Genomic DNA, 20,941 nt, shown 5'->3' with positions numbered 1-20,941 from the left:
GCAGAGCAGGCATACTGACGAAATACACTGCTGAGGGGAGCAGCGGGAGCGGCAGGAGAGGTCTGTCGCACCATGTGGGACCCTCCCCGGTGGCCGGGGATCAAACTGGCGCTGCAGAGGCTGTGGGCAGCTTTGCAGCCCAGCGCTCAACCGCTGTGCCACGAGGGGAGGCCTTCTCTTCTGTCTCTTTAATGGGAGCTTCTCACCCATTAAATACCTTTGAGAAATTAGAATTCAATTACCCTGCTTTGATGCAAGCCAGTGAGAAAGAGACCCCTAGAAAAGGTGAATGGGTTTTTTCCCTAAGTAGTTTGGGGTCTCTGGGCACCTCTCAGTTTTGTCTGGTATCAAACTTAGGACCCACATGATACTCTTAGCCCCACACATTCTGTGGTGATGTGGCCTGGGTGCACATCTGGTTTATCTGCCTCTAGTTTATGTCTCCTTGCCAGTTTATGTCTTCAGATGGCAACTATGCAGATGTCAGTCAAAAAACACCTCCTAAATCTGGTGGGCCAGCAATGGTGGCTTCAGAGTGCGTAAACAGGACTTCACACATTTAATCTCAAGATGGTCTTCACACAATTAATCTCAACAAATTTGCACAGGCACCTTGGGAGTGGTCAGTTCTCTGCTCTTCTCTGGTACTTGAAAGTTTTCTCTTTCTAGACCTGCATCCTTTATTATCCAACATAATAAAATCAACAGGGCAAATACTTTTTAAAGAAAGGAATAAATGGAAAAGGGAATGTCTGTTGGCCTTCAATCTTTTGCTGTGGTTTTTTTTTTTCCCCCCCATGTACTTTCTAATTTGAAAGGGGGAAAAAAAGGTTTGGAGGAATGAGGAAGAAGAGAAGGGAGAGGACTCACCCTTGTAACCTTTCTATTCCAGGCACTCTCATTGAAGTGTAATGAAGACTGATTGAGGAAATGGAGGTTCAAATACTTCTCCTTGGTCAAATATATTGAACGAAAGGCAAACCGGGGTATGAGCTCATTCTCTATAACCTTGAAGTTCTAAGGTTCTCCCGTAATGAACTGTATTTCAATTTTTATGTAACATTCACATAACCTTTGGATCCAGTACTTCCTATGACTTGACACTAAAAAACCTACTTTGAACTTAAACCTAGAGGGAGTTCTCTGTCCTTGCACTTGCATATTTCTGAGTGCATCTTCCCAGATAATAAACACATCCTTCGGTTAAGTTCACAGAAACAGCTACCTGAGGGTATCTTCCCCAACTGATAAACAGACACCACAAATAGATTTTATAATAAAGTCCCAGCACAGTATACCACATGGAATCAAGACTTAAGACAAAAATCACCAAATAATTTAGACATTTATTCTTTAAAAAATTCTATCTCCAGAGGAGGAGCTTAAGACAGCAAAAGATAAAACAAGACCAAGTCTACCCCTTGAAAGAGAAAATAAACACACCAACTATCAGTGAGTTGCTACTCAATTTCCTTACAGAACATACTGCTCCTGAATAGAAGACACAGTTGTCTGCCTCTGCCAGCAAAGACAATCAACATGATGAAACTTTTCCACCCTACTGTCTTCTATTTCCTATGAAAGTTGCCAAATGGCAGGGAAATTTTCCAAACTACAGTTTCCTCTACAGGAAAGTTCTACAAAGGGTTTCACAAATACCTCAAATCAGTGCAAGCCAACTGCACATCTGTGATCTCAAAAGATTAAAAAAGTCACTCAACATGTATCATACACGAGTGCTCTGAACCTATGCTGCAACAGTGTTTTCCAATTACATCAAGTAGCCCACCACAAAATAACCTTTTGGAAAAAAAAAAAAAAGATGTGCCACTATATAAGGGCAACTATCAAAACTAATGGAATCTGTTAAAGCTATGCATACATATTTATGTCTGTGGGTCAAAGTCACCAAATCACAGACATTCAAGTGATGGGAAATGAAAAGAAGAGAAAATAAGTGATAAATTGCTATGCACTGAGGGAGCAGAATGACTTAAAGGCTACAAATTAATGTACTGTTATAGCAGTATTTCCACCACTTCTGCTGCGGGCCTTCTAACACCCAGCCAGAGGAGTGCTGTTGTCATGGCCTGAATTACTTTCACCCAGATTCTAACAATACAGGCCTAACACCCATGGTGACCATATCTGGAGACAGACCTTAGGGAGGTGATTCAGGGTAAATGAGGTTGTAAGAATGGGGCCCTGTTCCAGTAGAACCCATGTCCTTAGGAAAGAGGAAGAGATACCAAGAATGTACCATCATAGCAAGAAGGCAGTTTTCTGCAAGCCCAGGAGAGGCCTCGGGAAAAAACACGCCTGCCACACCTTGCTCTTGGGCTTCCACCTTCCAGGACTATGAGAAAATTAAATTCTGGTGTTTAAGCCCCACAGCCTGGATTTTGACTTGGCGGCCAGGCCGATGAACACAGCTGTCTAAAAGCAAAATGTATAGGAGCACAGTCATATGCCACATAACAATATTTTAGTCAAAGACAAACCACATACACAACAGTGGTCCCAACAGGTTGGTATCCAGCTTAGGTGTGTAGTGGGCTACACCACCAAGGTTTGTGGTGGTGTAGACTTCTAAGAAAATCAAAGTTCGGTAGATCTAAAATATTATCCATACAAGAAGTCAAAAACCCCAGACTTTTTAAGTGCCCATCCAAAACTAAAATGGAGTATCAGAGACATCAATGAAGACCACCAACCAAAAAACCCTGGCTCTTGTAAATAACTAACTCCACATTCTAAGAACAGCCAAAGAGGCAGGCAGACAGATATCACTTCCTGAATGTCGAGTATGAACCTAGGATTTTGTTAGGTTTGTCACACGCTACTTTTATCTTCGTAAAAATCATAAGGTGGATTGGATGGTGATTATTCTTTTTTCCTTTCATTTAGATACTTTATAGATTAGGAATGTTAGCTCTATCTGACATTTGAGATTAGAAGATATTTTTCAGTTTGTCACATAGTGGGAATCAGAGCTCACATCTTTTATACTTTCTGATTTTGAGTCTTGGTTAGGGAGGTTTTCTCATTCCCAAATTACCCAGGCATCATTCATGCTATTTTCATGCACTTTTTTAACCCCTTTGGTAATTAAAGCTGTTTCTCCAATTCAGGCTTGCATTGTTTCTGACAAGAAACCTAGTGCTAATTTTTGTTCCTCTGTAAATATTGTGTCTTATTCTTCTTTATTACTTGTTTTCACCATTCTGATGCTGACGTACATTGTGTGATTTTTTTTTAAATGCTTTTTCTGTTTGAGTTTCTGTGAGAATCTCAGATATGTGTGTTTATAGTGTTAGTCAAACTTGAAAAAATATTTCAGTCATTTTTTCATACTTCTCCCTGCTTTTTGGTCCTCTCTCCCCTACCTGACCTCCTCTCCCGCCTTTTCCCAGGACATCAATTGCATGTATTTGAAATGTTTACTCTTTAGATTTTTTTTCTAGGCAAAAAATCTAAAGTGCAAAGGAAACCAACCTTGAGGCCTCGTTCTTCAGGCCCTTAAAGGCTACATTCTCTCTGTGACACACAGTGGGCCTAAGAACCTGGGGAGCAGGGGACAGCTCCCAAGAGCCAAGTCACTTTGTAACACACACAATATTTATTCCCTTAGGTTTCCTCAGAAGTCTTTTCAGGAAATAAAGCAAGCATCTCATTGTCTACCTACAGCTTCTGCACGAAAACAGCCATAAATAACTTGAGTCGCGCGTCAGTTCTAAAAAGTCACTGCTTCTCTCTACGTAACAATATCTAGCTGAATAATATCTAGCTGAAGTGTCTTCTCCAGTGACCTAAGTCCTAAATTAACAACAAAACAGGCGTTCCATGTACATAGCTCAGATCTGTCCCATTGAAATAGTAAAAGATTTCTCTATTGCCCAAATACTGAAATATCTATTGCCTAAATGCCTGGACTATAAACCATACAGACCATAAAGGAGTTAATTAATAACTGCAAAGAGTATCATTCCTAAATTTCACTTAATACTTGTTCTACATAGAGTAATTCAGAGGTTTAAAAAAAAAACTCAATAAAAACTACAATTCATGTTGGAGAGAGATGTACGGAAGACTTTAATTTCAAAAACCTCACATTCTTAAAGTGGATCCTCTAATGTCTAATCTATATGTCTGAAGCAAAATCTTTATAGGAACATGCAAAAGTTAATTTCAACATTAGGGCATCATGACTGACAGGACTTTTACTGGTATGTATTTCTCTTATTTAAGAAGATATTAAACCTTTTTTACATGATTTCCTTTGCTCCTTTGCCTGCAAATTAAATTATTACAAGAATTTGCAATAAGTGAAAACCAAACAAGTTCAAGTCCTTCACACTAAAAATAAAGCATTTAAAATTTAAAATGGAAATAGTCATTAAAATGTCCTTGTATTAGCGCCTTTTAAAAAAATTAGACATTGTGGCAGGGTTGGCAGGGAGGAAGAGTGGGGAACTTAAGATGTGATTTTAAAAAATTACTAAATTGAAAAACCGGAAAAAGGATAAGCCACATACCAGAAAGAAACATTATCTCTGAGCCAACATGAATACACACGGTTGGTATCCCAGGAAAGGGGAACAAGTAGGGAGGGAGGACCAGAAAACAGGGGGGGAAGTATGAAAAAAATAATGACTGGGCCTCCCTCGTAGCCTAGGGGTTAAGTCTCAGTGCTGTCACCACTATGGCTTGAGTTTGACCCCTATGGCCAGGGAGCTACCCCCATGGCACAGCAGACCTCTCCTGTCTTGCCCGCTGTTCCCCTCAGCAGTGTATTTCAGTAGATCTGCCTTTTCTGCTCCCCACTATGTCTCTGGTGAGTCTTCTCACCCCCCGAACTTCTGGCCTACACCCCACCTCTTCTATGCAAAAATAAAATCTTTTAAAAAATGACTGATATTTCTCAAGTTTGACTAACACAATAAACACACAATCTGATATGCTTATAGACCCTCACACAGAAAAAACATTAAAAAAAGTACATCAAGGGCCTCCCCGGTGGCGCAGCGGTTGAGCTCTGGGTTGCGAAGCTGCCCGCAGCCTCTGCAGTGCCTGTTCGATTCCCCGGCTGCTCCCCACAGACCTCTCCTGCCGCCCGCTGCTCCCCTCAGCAGTGTACTTCGGTCCTTCTGCCTGCTCTGCTCCCTGCTCTGGCCCTGGTGAAATCTCTCACCCTCCCACGCTTCTGACTGTACCCAGTGCTTGTATAAATAAATAAATAAATCTTTAAAAAAAAAAAAACATAACGTAAACTTAAAAAAAAAGTACATCAAAATCAAATTGGTGAAAACAATAGAGAATAAGACACTATTTACATAGGCTCAAAAATGAGAACACTAGATTTCTTATCAGAAACAATGCAAGCCTAAAGGCATGGAGAAGAGGTTTAATTACCTAAGGGGAAAAGAAAATTAAGTGCATAAAGACAGCATGAGTGACGCCTGTGTAATTTGGGAATGAGCAAACCTCCCTACCCATGACTCAAAATCAGAAAGTGTAAAAGAAGTGAGGTCTGAATCCCACTATGTAATAAACTGAAAAAATCTTCTAATCTAAATGTCAGATAAAGAGTTAACATTCCCAGTTTGAAAACAGTAGCTAAAAATCAAAGGGGAAAAATAACCAACCTCTCCCCACAAAAAAACCTAGACAAAAGAATAAATGGCCTTGAAATATAAAGATGCTCAAATTCCTCATAATAAAAAGGAATGCAGGCCTCCCCAGGTGGTGCAGCGGTTAAGCACTGGGCTGTGAAGCTGCCCGCAGCCTCTGCAACGCCGGTTTGATCCCCGGCTGCTCCCCGGCCTCTGGAGGAGGGTCCCACATGGCGCGCAGACCTCTCCTGCCGCCCGCTGCTCCCCTCAGCAGTGTACTTCGTCAGTCTGCCTGTTCTGCTCCCCGCTCTGGGTCTGGTGAATTCTCTAACCCTCCCGCGCTTCTGACTGAACCCAGTGCTTATATAAATAAATAAATCTTTAAAAAAAAAAAAAAAGAATAAAAAGGAATGCAAATGGAAATACTACCTTTCAGATAGGCGAAAGGCAAATCTAATGATATTTAATAGAAATGAAAAACTTAGCATTGATTTTATGTTTGGTTTTCTCTTCTTACATACTGAAAACTTGATCTCTAACAATCTTCCCATTATTACTATCCGTTACACACATATCCATATTATACTAATACCAATATTGCTAGTAACCATAAAGAGTACTAAATGAAATTTAAGTTTTTTGCAGTTCTATTTGACCTTAGAATATATTTAAAATTATGGACATATAGTCAAAATATTGTTTAAAAGCTATTTTTCCTCTGTAATTATTTTACTAACTTACTTTTAAAACAGTTCATTTTCAAATACCTCAGGGGGCAAAAGACTCAGAAGAAGAAATAAAGCAAAGCAAACAAAACCTTGACCCTAATGCATTTGTGTACAGGGCCTAAGGGACTTCATTATAACTGCCCTTACTACCTTGGAGTTGGTTTGAAAAAATCTGCATAATAAAAAAATTAAAGTCTCCTGAACAGAAAAGGTTGAAACATGGCTAAATGACCTCACTTATGAGGAATGATGTGTAAAATCAGAACTGAAAATAGGACAAGAAAACGGGATGTAGAATTTCACATGACCTGAGTTTCATTATTATTTAAATCCAGATCACTCTCTGGCAACTCAGATATAAAGGTCTAGCTTATGTCAGAGAAGTCAGAGAAATAGCCACTCCTGAAGGAGGCTTCTGGGACCCTGACAAGTTCAATCATGGAAACTGGCGGACAGGGCGTGAGCATACAGAAGACTAACAAAGCCCAAAAGAAGAACTGTAGACATGAGTGGAAAGCTTCCCTCACACACCACATTCTCTTTTGATCATTAAGGAATCATTTAGTAAAAATCCATGTACCAAGGTCATGGAATTCTAAAACTCAAATGTCTCAGTCTACTAACTGCTAAGAGCCCTACTATAAGAGGTACAGACTGTGCAGAAGTTAGGCGACCTGTAAGATACTGGAGAAGAGTTTGACTTCCAGTTTAAAAAATTTAAAGAATTTTTTTATAGGTCCATTTATTCTGAACTATGTCAAGTAAAAAAACAAATTTAGGCAAAGAAGCTGAGAATCACTGAAAGAGGAGAAAGGGACTTACTGCAATGGGGAGAGGGGCTTTTGCAATGGAGAAATCACAGGATCTCCAAGAACCTCATGTGGAGAGTGAGATGTAAAAGCATTTTTTTGAAGTTTTTGACCTCCAACTTTACTAAGTCTAGAAACTGGACTCAGGGCCTCTCTGGTGGCGCAAGGGGTTAAGACGCAACCTATGAAATTATCTGCAGCCACTGCAGCACGAGTTCGATCCCCGGGCAGGGAGCTACCCACATGGCACAGCAGACCTCTCCTGTCTCGCCCACTGCTCCCCTCAGCAGTGTATTTCAGTCAGTCTGCCTGTTCTGTTACCCACTCTGTCTCTGGTGAATCCCCTCACCGCCCTCCCCAACACCACTGGCTTGTACTTCTTTAAAAAAATAATAAAAACTGGACTCAGCATTAACCTGCTTTCAAATAAGCAACATTCCTAATGGAAGAACACCTTCAGTGAGTTTTATTATTTGAGCATAGGAAAAATTGCTGTATTTGAAACATTAAGAATATAGTGACTAATTCCCTAATTGAAAAGCAGCAGCAGCAGCCTTGGCACCCCTCAGCCTTTCCGAGTATAAATCCCACATGGAAAATGCCACCCAGGCCAGTGTTTTTTGGTTATTTGGGATTTTTCTCAGTACAAATGTGACAACTCATACTGAGAGTCCTCAGAGTGTGGACACCATTAGAGAACTTGCCTCCTACAGGCACCCTCCCACACTTTTCTTGAAGTGCACAGTGAAAAAAGAATTGGCCGGCACATCATTTGCTGCCTTGGCACAAAGTTCACTAAGACACTGATCTCTTGCACCCTGGAACATTTCCTCCCATAATAAGTTCTCTTTTCAAAACCGAACAAACAGTGATATGGTATAAAAGATGACAATGCCTGCTATGGTCAAGGGCAGCGATAAGAGACAGTACAGCAGAAAGAACACTCAGAAGATTCTAGAAGAAACCTTGAAGGGAGATATAACCCTGGTTAAGTTCAACTCCCTGAGCTAGCTTCTTCCCTCTCCAAAGTCAGATATAGTTCTACCTCCATTGCTGGATCAAATGAAGAAAGTAGGGTAAAGAGAAAATTTTTTTATACCATAAAGTATAACATTATGATTTTCAATTTATTTAAAAACACAAGTTGATTAGAAAAATATCATGCCCCCTTTAAAGATACTTGAAATTTCAAAATGTTTTCTTTTATATATGTTTTCTTTTATATATAAAACATTAAATGCATTTTATCAAACTGCACACCTCCATCCCATCTCCCAAACTGTAGATGTGCCTCTGCCTGTTCAGGTGCGTCTGCTTCAAGCCTCATCCCCACTCCTTACTCCGCCAGTGCAAGGGGAAGTGTCATGGTGCCATCATGCTTCTGCCGCCATGGGGTTCATTCTTTTTTTTCCCCCAGTTTTTCTGCTCTCCCACATTTCATGAAAGGGCACAGATCTTACTAACAACATGAAGACTTTGCACTTGTGCTGCCATAAACAGTCACAAAACCAGCCAGGTTCTCTAAAATCCAGACTCAGATCTGTGAAGACCTAGGTGCTATTAAAAGTGACAAAGGTTGAGCCTCCCAGTGGCGCAGCGGTTGAGCACTGGGTTGCGAAGCGGCCCACAGCCTCTGCAGCGCCGGTTCGATCCCCGGCTGCTCCCCGGCCACCGGAGGAGGGTCCCGCATGGCGTGCAGACCTCTCCTGCCGCCCGCTGCTCCTCTCAGCAGTGTACTTCGGTCCTTAGTGCTTGTATAAATAAATAAAAATAAATCTTAAAAAAAAAAGTGACAAAGGTTGATGAAATTCTCATAAAGTTTCTCCCACCTTGGCCATAAGCTGGGCAGAACCCTGGTTGCCCCAAAGCTTATTGCAAAATCAATTCAATTTCTGGAACAATGTAGGCAGAAAATCCAGAGTCTTTCAGACCTTGCCTGGGTTTTTTCTGCTTCCTAAAACCAGGCAAGGAACAACTAAGCCAATGTGCAGACATGGTAAAGAAAAAAGTCTCAGCAATAGCACTGACAGTCACTACCAACAGGAACATGAAGCAATAAAGCAATCTCTCATATCTTGACTTCTCAAGTGCAGGACAAAGCAGGACTGAGACAGGCAGATACAAACAGTGAAAGTGGCTCATTGTTCTTCCAAGAACCCAAGAGCTCTTCAGTCAAAAATCCACCCACCTGCAGTCTGGAGTCCTGGCTCTCTAGGCTCTTCCACCTGCTCTTTCTCACCTTCTCTCTTGACCCTGACCAGGAATTGACACCTGTGACTCTGCTCTCCTAGTTCCATACACCACGTGCTTGGTTTCTACTCATGCAACAATCATATGTGAATACAAGAAAGCAGATGCACAATGGAGTCTTACCCAGCCTTCAAAAGGAAGTACATGCTACAACAGGGATGACCCCTGAGGACATATGCAAAATGAAAAAAGCCAGTCACAACGGGACAAATACTGGATAACTCCCTTTATATGAGGTTCCTACAGTAAGTCAACTTCATAGAGACAGGCAGTAGAATGGCGATTTCTAGCCAGCATTAAGGGCCACAGGAGGGAGAGAATGAGAGTTGGCTGTTTCAAGGACATGGGGTTTCATATTGTGAAAGTGAAAAATTTTCTGGAGATGGATGGTATTGATGGTAGCACAACATCATAAATGAACTTAACGCCACTGATAAATTTTATGTGGTGTGTATTATACCACAGTAAAAAGTATTTCAAAAAAGAAAAAGCAAGACCTCTGTTTTGTAGGTTCTTCAACTATGCAATGGTCCTGATGGCTCCAAACAGAGCTCCAGACCCAAAACATTGCCCAGTCCTGGAACATCCCTGCCCTGCCTTCTCAGAAAAGGCCCAAGAAGTCTTACTTGTCTACAGAGTCTTAGTTACTGAATCCATCTTCATCTTTTCCATACTTGACTGCTCACTTGCCCTCCCACTGTTCACTGAGCACTGGCAGTTTGCTACAACTTGTCCTGGGCCCTGGAAAGTCAGTGGCAATCAAGGCTCGGAGAAAAGTTTTACTTTCATCAGGGAAACAGGCAAAGAAAAAAAGGCAAAGTGACAGCCATGATAAGTGCTAAAGGGACTAGTGTTCCAGGATGGAGGAGGCAGCTGGCAGGGTGTCAGGGAGGCCCCTCTGAGGCTGTCATCCGAGCTCTGGCCTGAATGAAGGGGAACACTCCTCTCTCCACCTCCTCTCAACTCACAGCCACTCACCACATATCTTCATCTCCAGCAGTCAGTCATGTTTATCAGGTTTTGGGAATCTCACATATCAGTTAAAAATTATAATAGAAGAAACTTCTCTCACCTTTCAACCACCATTATCTACACATCTGTGTTGCCATATAGTAATACTCTTCATTCAAGAAATGATCTACCTACTTCTTCCATCTCTGATTTAAAAAGTAACAGAAAAAAGGTCTCTTATATCTCCCCACACTGCCATGTAAACAGTTAAAATCAAATGAAGATATAAATCATTCTTGCAGGCCACTCTTCCTGTTCTACCCACGTCCTGGTGCCGCCCAGGTCCTTCCTACAGTTCTTGTTTATGCTCTATCTGAGACATGAAACCCTGGGCAGGGATCCTTTCTCAAAGCTCAAGACACAATAAAATATTAAATATGGTGAGTCAATAACACAGCACAAAATGCCTAAGTAACTCCCAGAAGAGGGTTAAGTATCTAAATCAATACCACAAGCCCAAGACACAAATGCCCTTACCATTCTCTTTCACCTAACCTAAGGAACGCTGCACTGGAAGTCAATTACTTACTGAGAGAACTTTCTATAAGATTACAGAAGAAAATGAAGCATCCGCCATATGTCAGGTTCAAGGCAAAAATTTAGCCAAGTAAAAACTAAAAGAAGCAGACCTTGACTCAACAGAAAGATAGATCTAGGGATTCAATCTGCCCAGGATGACTACACTGCTAGGAGGTAGGGAGTCGTCTAAGCTGCTGCACCTTTATGGTAGACAACTGGCCCACATACATGTGCACATGCATGTTCTTATAAAGTTCCATCCCTTTGATGCAGCAATTCCTCATTACGTGCTCCTCAAGGGTGTTGTCCTCTCTCATCTTCCTAATTCTCATTCCACTTACCTCCATTTCTCGGGTGCTAACTGTATTCCCCACAGCCTATAAAGCCCAGTAGAGGGAGACCACCTGTCTACACGCTACAGAGAATCCCAGACACCAAGCACCTATCTGGTACCAAACGTTTCAAATGAATAGACTTTGGGGGCTGCATGCATCTTGAAACATTTAAGTACACAGATGTTCACATTTTTTAAACACTGAAAAATCAGAACCATTTAAGTATTTAATAAAGAATTGGATTAGTAAATTCAGCTACAGCCATAAGGTTGAATGGTATATAGTCGTTGGAGCTGGAAGGGATTATGCTAAGTGAAATTACTCAGAAGGAAAAAGACAAATACCAGATGGTTCCACTTACATGTGGAATACAGAGAAACCAAACAGAAGATCAGATAAAGACAAGCTTACAAACCAAGCGGTGAAAGCGGACTACAGAAATGAAGCATTCAGAGGGGGAGGGTAAGAACAAAGTGGGGAGGAAGCACAATGGACCGTGGTGGTGGACTATGGGTGATTTGGGGGTGGGTGCACTATACACCTGAAGGGGAAACCTATACTTCCAAAATCCCAACAATAAACCAACATTCTATCAATAAAAAATTAAAGAGCTATGTTTTATCATTTGATTTCCGAGTACTCCAGGAGCTCCAGCTGGACTACAGACCTCTCTGGGAGGACTCCCACCCAGGAACGGAGCAGACCTGTGCATTAATTCCCCCTCCTACCTACCCCTCAAAAGCCAATCTAGTGGAGACAACAATCTGAATATTCCCATCAAAATCCCCGAATTCATGGTGAGGTCAACTCTTTTGCCTAGGGTGGGCAAGAAGAGAGAAACTGGGGAGAAACAAGAGAAAGAAAGAGGTCTTGCTCCTCTACATCACAAGTACAGTGTAGCAGGACACCTGTCCTCTCTGCTCTTGATAGGGGTTAGGGAGGGGGAGGAGATTGGGTGAGACACTCTGCATGGTGTAGTAGGAAATCTGCACACACATATGGTTTATGGCCTGTCCGCTCTCAGTCAATTTTCCAGCCCAAGGACATGTGTGGAGGAGGGCAGGGAGCCAGCGCTATCTGAAGACTAGCCTCGCACAGTGGGACGAGTCTGGGCCAGGTGTCCAGGAGGGCGATAAGGAGCACTGGGGACTGGACATCCTGGCAGTGGTGAAGGCCTGCTGACTGCTGAAGTCTCTTTGTTCAACTCACTATAAAAAGGCAGCTGTAAATGAAGTGTTAAGGCAGTTTCTTTAGTGTGTTAACCTCCCCCGTCTTCCAGATTGCTGGCTGTCCGAGTAAAGCGTACTTTAAAGTTTCAATTCCTGTCTCTACTTTATTGGCATTTGGTGGTGACAGGTGGCCCAAACCCCAGTCTTCTGGTTACACTCTGTGCCCAAAATATGAATTAAAAAGTCACACTCATGTGCTATGGTATATACACCTACACAGGTGTGAAGCTGTACTCCCAAACTTATGTGTTATTGTAAACAAACAGTAAATTAATAAATGTTTTTTAAGTCACATCATGTTAGTGCAAATCAATGGTCAGTCTGGGATAATAACCAAGCAGGAACAAGGTGAGGAGAAACAGCACAAGAACCCAGCAAACGCTCCACAGCAAAAAAAACAAGCTTATTATAAATAAAAAAAGCCAGAGCAAGGCATTCAAAGGACTGCTAGTCTGTCCTAGAAGAAAATGAGGAAAGAAAGGAAATTCTCATAAATGCTTCATAACCCAAAACAATACAATAAGAACATGACTTCTGGGCCTCCCCGGTGGCGCAGCGGTTGAGCGCTGGGTTGCGAAGCTGCTTGCGGCCTCTGTGGCGCCGGTTCAATCCCTGGCTGCTCCCCGGCCACCGGAGGAGGGTCCCACATGGCGCGCAGACCTCTCCTGCTGCCCGCTGCTCCCCTCAGCAGTGTCTTCGGTCCTTCTGCCTGCTCTGCTCCCCGCTCTGGCTCTGGTGAATTCTCTCACCCTCCCGAGCTTCTGACTGTACCCAGTGCATGTATAAGCAAAAACAAAACAAACAAACAAATTAAAAAAAAAAAAAAAAAAAGAACATGACTTCTATAAAACAAGAGCTCAAAGATGAGATGGTGAAAAACAGATCAGAGACCTAGGAAAGTATGCTGAGGATCAAATAACATGACAAGAAAATTAGTAAAAAAGAGCAGTACATCTGAAACACAATGCTGAAAACTGAATTATTAACAGAGGAATGGGTTATGTACAGCACAGAGAGTGCAGCTAAAAAGGGACAAAGAAAAACAAATGAAAAGCAAGTGACAGCAATCCAACAAAATGTTTCTGAAGTGGAGAATCCAGTAAATGGAACATAAAATGCATTTTTAAAATATAATACATACATACACAGAAGAAATTTTCCTCAAAAGATTAAAGAAATCCATCTTTGTGCACACATCAAGTTCTTAAGAATTCAACATAAGGTGCTTAATTCAGTAACATAACACTAAATTAATAAACTTTAACAATGACAACAGTATAGTGAAAAAAGCTCATCACACAAGGGGGAGTTTTCTCTCAGGGTCATACTAAATACTGAGACACTAGAGCTATGCTCACCAAACTCGAGCATGGCCACATATTACAGCCCAAGGAGTTGTTCAATCCAAAAGCAAGAGACAAACATTTGCAAATGTGCTGCATTATTGAGGTTAGAAAATCTAGACAATTCAGAGAGGGGTCAAAATAAAAGATTCTGCATTAGGAAAGCCATACCTGAGTGAAAGCATTATGTCAACTTAAATAAAGATCTGAGGCAACAATGATAGAAAGCCTGGTAACAGAACAGAATGGAATTACAGTGTGAAATTAGTAATAAAGGCTTAAAATGAGAGATTGGTCTTCCAGTTTCAAAATAATCTAAGGAGATGTACTGTATGGGCAACTAAAATATGGTATTATAAATTTGAAAGTTGAAAGTTGCTAAGAGAAGAAGGTAAATAGACACTGACAATCACTTCACAATGCGTACAAGTGTTTAACTGTCTTGTACACCTGAGACTAAAATTATGTTGTATGTCAATCATACTTCAATTTAAAAAAATTAAAAATGAGACTTAGGCTAGGAATTCAATGAACATTTTCAGATTTGAAACATTGTTTTCAAAAGCCATAATTCTAACCTTGTAATACTTTCAAAATCTCTTCCCTTAACCTTACTTAGTGAACACTATAGAAAATAACCTCTTGTGCTAAAGAAACATTTATTTGAAGTTTAACATTTCTTTGGTTTCACTCTAGTCTCTTATTGAAAGTAAAAAATGTAATATTTTTATCATAAAATAGCATTTTCAGCAAGCTGAAGCTGCATGTTTATAAAGGTACTTCTATTTATCTTTATAACTCCTCTTAGCTGTCCAAACGCATTATGAAGTTGTCTGGGATGATGTGAACCAGTGTGACTAGAAGTTACTTTGGGTGATAAGGACATGGGGTAAGATTTTTTTTTTGTACTTTTCTGTTTCCAATTGATTCCTTTATATTGAGCACGGCTCATTTTATCATTTTATGCAAATATAGAATTAGTGTCATAATTTAAAAAACAAAACAAAATGGAGTGGGGAAAAAATATGTATGACAATTTTCTTGTTTGCACTTTTCCTATTTTTCCTTGGAAGAAATAATCCAGTGTTATTAAAGAATGTGATGTAATGTTGAAAGCTTATAGTAGCTGAGTTTATAGTTAGGGTTAAAAGAAAAAAAAAACCAAAAATGAAAAACCTCAGAGTGACTAGCACTGGATAAAGGGTTACAGGCGATTTCTTTTTCCTTCTTTCTCGCCTATGTCTTTAGTTTCTGGAAGGTGAACATTTATTGTTTATATAAGTGAAAATTCCATCTTGGCTTTGTTTTTTAATGTAAGGGGCTTCTCAGGACATAAAGGTTCCCAGCCCCAAGGTGCATGAGTGAGGCTTAGTGCCTGTGAGAGAACCTGAAAACTCAGATGGAGAAGATGCAAAGGTTATTTCTAAATCCTTGGGGCCCAGCAGTCCAATGATTCTCTCAGGAGGTAAAGACTGCCCTGACAGACCAGTCCTCAGACATTCCCCTCGTACCAGTTTATGCACACATCCAGGCACACATCTGTTATGTGCGACACAAGATGAAGGAGAAAATGGCTCAACCCATAGTGAACAATCTACAGCACTCTGGAACAACACACCACTCAAAAGCCTGCCATGCCCAAGCTAAGTGGTCAAAACAGTGCCTTATGTGCTTTTTGATGGTTTTTTTAAAAAAGAAAAAGAGCTCGTAAAAGCAGATGAGGTTCTAAAAGGAGTTACCTTCAAGCGTCACCAACATGCAGATACTCAGCATGCTCAGATGTTAAGGTTTGGAATATTCCAACTGGAACAAAACTCACCCGTGGCTATGGCCCAGTAAACGTCTGATCCACTCAGTAACTCACCACATGCGATGGGAGAATAAACCTGGGACCCAGGAACTTGGAGCAGAATTCGAAATGGAGCAACCCGGGCATTGGAATCCAGCACTGCATCCAGAGCACCTACCAGGCGACCTTTAAAAGAAAAACAGTGTAGCTCTGAGCACGGGATCTGACCAGGTCAGCAGTCAGTGTCACGGCTGCCTAGTCCAGTGCACGAAGCAGTGTGGTCTGGGTCTGTACTTGATGCTATTTGGGGCAAACCTGCGGTGCAGTTCTTCTGCTCACCTGTCAAGAGCCCGAGTTCTTTGAGACCAAGGGCTCTAGCTGTCTTGTATCCATTTCCCAGCATTTGGAGCAAGACCTGGCATTTTGGGCACTCAGATATGCAAAACCAACAAGTAAATTAGAGGCCCTGAAAGAGTCATCTAACGTGGCTAGGCGTTTGCATGCCTCAGCATTTCAACACAGGACTATAGAGTCTTAACTCCCAACTTGAATCCTAGCTCTCCCACTTTTGAGCTGGGGCATGTTAGTTAACTTGTCAGTGCCCTGGTTTCTTCTTTTGTAAAAATGGTGCAACTACAGTACACCTATTTCATAGGGTAATTTTGAGAATTAAATGAGTTAATGTAGTCAACATTCAAAGTGCTCAGACTACTGCCTGGCCACAGAAGTACAATGTAAAAGTATTGCTTAGTTTGGAAACAACCCAAATGCCCAAAAATAGATGACTGGATCAAGAAGATGTGGTACATATACACCATGGAATATTACTCAGCATTCAAAAAAGATAAACATATGCAATTTGCAGCAACATGGATGGCGCTGGAAGGGATCATGCTCAGCGAAATAAGCCAAAAAAGAAAAAGAAAAATACTGGATGGTCTCACTCATAGCAGGAATCTAGAAAACTTAAATAAGGGACCAGGAAAGTGAAAATCAGAATCAACAAAAAACTATGAAACAGACACTTTTGGGGGGGTGGGGGGGCGGGAGGGGAGGGATTGGGATCAGAATGGGGGGGTTGCAATTGTATGGGGAATATAAAAATAAATGTTGATAATATGCGGACTGCTTTCTTTAAGGCTGTGGTTTAGGAACATGTGTTGAATAAACAGGGATGCATTTTAAGTTTACATAATAAAAATAACTATTATACACACAAAAAAAATAAAAGTATTGCTTAGTATTATTTAACCATCATCTTAAAGGTAAAAGAATCATCCCACCCTACTCCAGAAAAGTGCTATGAAAAGCATTAAAAAATATATCAAAGTCTTTCACAGGCCATAAGGCACACAAAATAAAGGTTTATCACTGTCGTAACAGCGTTGTGAATCAACAGCAGACAAAACAAAAACACCCACACTGCTCCTTCCCAATCTTTTATTACCTGGAATCAACATGGCTGAGATTAGAATTAAGTCCCTTTACCTTGCTTTACACATACTTAAATCGTGAGTCTGAAAAAGGCCACAGGTTGCCTAAGCAACTAATATTTTTTAAACAAATGCAATATAAAAAAGACAATTGCCATGATTAGGGAGTAAGTTACTAATTAACACCACATCACCTCCCAGATATGGTACTATGCAAACAAGGATATCCTCCTATACAGCCACAACACAACAACCACCCATCCAAAAGTTAACACTGGTACATTCCTATTATCTAAACCTCAGATTCCATTCAAAAGTGGCCAAGTAACCCAATAATATCTTTAGGTACAATGGATCCAGTTTGTTACTTTAATATAGAATCTGAGTAGCAGTTGAGGGGAGCTCTTAGATTAACAGTTTGGGGAGGGGGGGTGCCAAGGACAGAGTTAAAGATCTACTTGCTTTAAGAGTGCCAAAGTAACAAAGACTACATGGGAGAGGCTTGATAAAGAAGCTGCTGAAGATTAGAAAAAGGCTTTAAAAACCCCACCCAGCCCACACACATACACATACCAAAGTTGTAGAATCCATATCTAGTTTGGTAAAAAGAAAAACCCAAGCAACAAAAGAAGGAAGCGGGAAGGGTGTGCAGTAACTTAGAGCAGCCACTACACAGAAGCAAGCTTTGTGATTGGCAAGAGTGGTGATTGTTTTCTTCAAGACAGGAGCTTTTGCAATGGGTGGGACATTTTATGCCAACACAACCAACCCAGCCCCTTCAACTGGTGGGAAAATGGGGAGGGAGCAAGTGCAAAGCAATGAGGGGACTTCCAGTTTCAACTCCAACACATTAAGAAGTCAGCACTCCCACCCTAACAAGAAAAAGTTGAGAAAACTGAAAATCAGTGGCTTTCTTTGGACCCATCAGAGAACTAAAATCACTGGTTAAACCATAACCCTGAAATCTGGAGAGAGATAGGAGAATCCTCAAACACAGGCAAGATCTGTTCGCCTAAAACAGAAGTAGCTAGAGTAAACCGGTAGGGTGGGAGTAAACTAACTTGAATGAGAAATTTCTGATCACCTGCCTTGGGCATCCCCCTGCTTGCACAAGTCTAACCATGAGAAACTGACCATGTTTTCACTAAAAGCCACAAAATACCCCCTCATGGCTCTCCCGGGGAGAAAGGAGTCATCACAGAGCACATTCTCCATAACAAAGGTTCCTCTCCAGAGGAAAAAAGCTTTGGTAGAGGGGGAAGGGCATTTCAAACTCCAACCCTCTACTCTTCCTGTCTCACCTAAAAAGGTGAAAAAGGAGCAATTAAACACTCATAAGGGCACAGAACAGGACCACAGACCCACTGAGATTCACTGATACGATGACAAAATCCATCCCCTGCCCCAAACTTTAACAACCTGAAGAACAGATTCCAGCTAATGGCAGTAGGTAACAGCTGAGCGAGGCTGTAAAGAGTCAGACTTCATCTGAGGAGTTGTTCCTAAGGAAGCCCAAAGACAAAAAGGAAAACCAAAATAAGGACACCTGAGGAATCTGAACCCACTGGCACCTATAACTACAACAAATATTAAACACAGCCAAGTCCTAATCAGAATAATATAAGACATACTAAATTATTTTCACTTGATACATTTGTCTGACTTACAAGAAATTACTAGGAATTCTAAAAGGTAATAAAAAACAACTTGGAGAAACAAAGTCAGAATCAGAATTAGCATGGCATGATTTTGGAATTATCTGAGAGGGAATTTAAAATAACTATCACTTAGTGAAGGCAAAGATAAACAGCTGGGACTACAGCAAATGAAAGAGCTTCTGCACAGCAAAAGAGACAATAACAAAAACAAAGAGAAACCCCACCAACTGGGAGAACATTTTTGCACACAACACTAATGATAAAGTGTTATAGGACAGAGAGAGGGGCAGCCCAAACCCCGCAAACCTGCCTATTCTAAATGGGTTCTGCCATCCGCCGCATCAACACAAAACATATGAGACTTTAATGGGAAGGAACTTTAATACAATTAGGGAACAATACAGGAAAGGCAAATAATCTAGTTTCTAAATCAAGCACCCAAAGTTACCCATCCCCTCGTGGGTAAAAGTCCATCCATATGGGATTGGCCCAGAACAAGGCCCCAAAGCCTGCCACAAGTCTAAAGCATCTTCCAATGGGGACCCACAGAAAAGGGTCAGAAACAACCAGACAAGCCCGGAAGGAAAAGAGCAAAATCAACATTAAGATAAAAGCTGCCATTGTCACCTCCCCACGGGTCTCACCCACATCTTTGTCACCGAAAGACAAGCACAGTTTCTTCACGTGTATCTAGGCTCCATGCGCCTCCTCCAGGTCTCCTGGCTCCATCCTGCTTCCTTCCTCAGTCTCTTCTGCAGCTTCTCCTCTCCCTGCTCAGCTCCACCCTCCCTTGGGTGGGGCAGGGAACCTCCCCCTTTCCTGGGGACCACCCTGTTACAAAAGGACTGATCACAAAAATCTGCAAAGAGCTGATGAGACTCAACAACAAAGAAAATAATCCTGTCAAAAAATGGGCAGAAGAGCTAAAAAGAAACGTCTCTGAAGAGGAAATGCAAATGGCCAACAGGCATATGAAAAAGTGTTCAACATCACTTGTAATCAGGGAAATGCAAATCAAAACTAACATGAGATACCATCTTACACCAGTGAGAATGGCACATATTAAAAAAACTAGCAACAACAAATGTTGGCGAGGGTGTGGAGAAAAAGGAACTCTTCTGCACTGCTGGTGGGAGTGCAAACTGGTCCAACCACTATGGAGAGCTGTGTGGAGATTTCTGGACCTACTAAACATAGAGCTTCCATATGATCCAGCAATTCCACTTCTAGGTATTTACCCAAAGGACACAGAAACATCAATTCCAAAGAAGGAAAAGAACCTGCACCCCTATGTTTATAGCAGCACTATTTACAATAGCTAAGCTTTGGAAACAGCCCAAATGCCCAAAATTAGATGACTGGATCAAGAAGATGTGGTACATATACACCATGGAATATTACTCAGCATTCAAAAAAGATAAACACATGCAATTTGCAGCAACATGGATGGCGCTGGAAGGGATCATGCTCAGCGAAATAAGCCAGAAAGAAAAAGAAAAATACCGGATGGTCTCACTCATAGCAGGAATCTAGAAAACTTAAATAAGGGACCAGGAAAATGAATAACTATAAGAAAGTGAAAATCAAAATCAACAAAAAACTATGAACCAGAGACACTTTTTGGGGGGTGGGGGGCGGGAGGGGAGGGCTTGGGGTCAGAATGGGGGGGTTGCAATTGTATGGGGAATATAAAAATAAAATTTATTGTTTAAAAAAATAAATAAATAAAATAACTATCACTAATAGATGAGGGGCTGCAATGCAAACGGAGACAGTATACAAGAACAGATGAGTATAACGTAAACAGAAATGGAAACTAATCACTATAACTATAATCTTCATAGAAAGGGAAGGGTCCATGTTTCCTGCCCCAGAGTGGCCAGGAGAAGCTGGGAAGGACTAGGGACAGACGACCTGGAGGAGGCACATGTCAGAGAAAGGTGTGAAGAAGCAGCTGCACTCGCCTTGGACCTATACTGGGGCTACGCAAGGAGACACTTGAAAGAAACTGAGAGACTCGTGGGGATGCTGACAACCGCAGCCTTTATCACAACTTGCACTTTTATTTTGTTCTTTTCCTTCCAGACTTGCCTGGCCCCTTCTGCCCCTTTCTTAGGGGCCCCCACCTGAAGGTGCCTTAGACTTGTGGCAGGCTTTCAGGCCTCAGTGGCCCCACTTTTGGTCAACCCTGTTTGGCTGGGCATTTACCCAAGAGGAGATGGGTA

General features: G+C 41.4%; 1 protein-coding gene across 2 annotated transcripts in view; it reads right to left on the bottom strand.

Annotated features, from left to right (window-relative positions):
- TBC1D8 (TBC1 domain family member 8) overlaps nt 1-20,941 on the bottom strand; it is a gene marked incomplete at both ends in the record, with an annotated part of 105,689 nt that overhangs the window by 46,457 nt on the left and 38,291 nt on the right. Inside the window, one exon of one of the 2 annotated variants that reach the window (XM_084235951.1) lies at nt 15,656-15,811. In XM_084235951.1, coding sequence (XP_084092077.1) covers nt 15,656-15,811 — 156 coding nt within the window. The remainder of the gene's footprint in view (nt 1-15,655; nt 15,812-20,941) is intronic. The other variant, XM_084235952.1, reaches the window with a different exon arrangement.

The sequence above is a fragment of the Talpa europaea genome, assembly GCF_964194135.1.
Source record: "Talpa europaea genome assembly, chromosome: 6".
NCBI classification, from domain to species: Eukaryota; Metazoa; Chordata; class Mammalia; order Eulipotyphla; family Talpidae; genus Talpa; species Talpa europaea.
The sequence above is the reverse complement of the archived record's forward strand: the minus strand, read 5'-3'. Positions and strand labels throughout refer to the sequence as shown.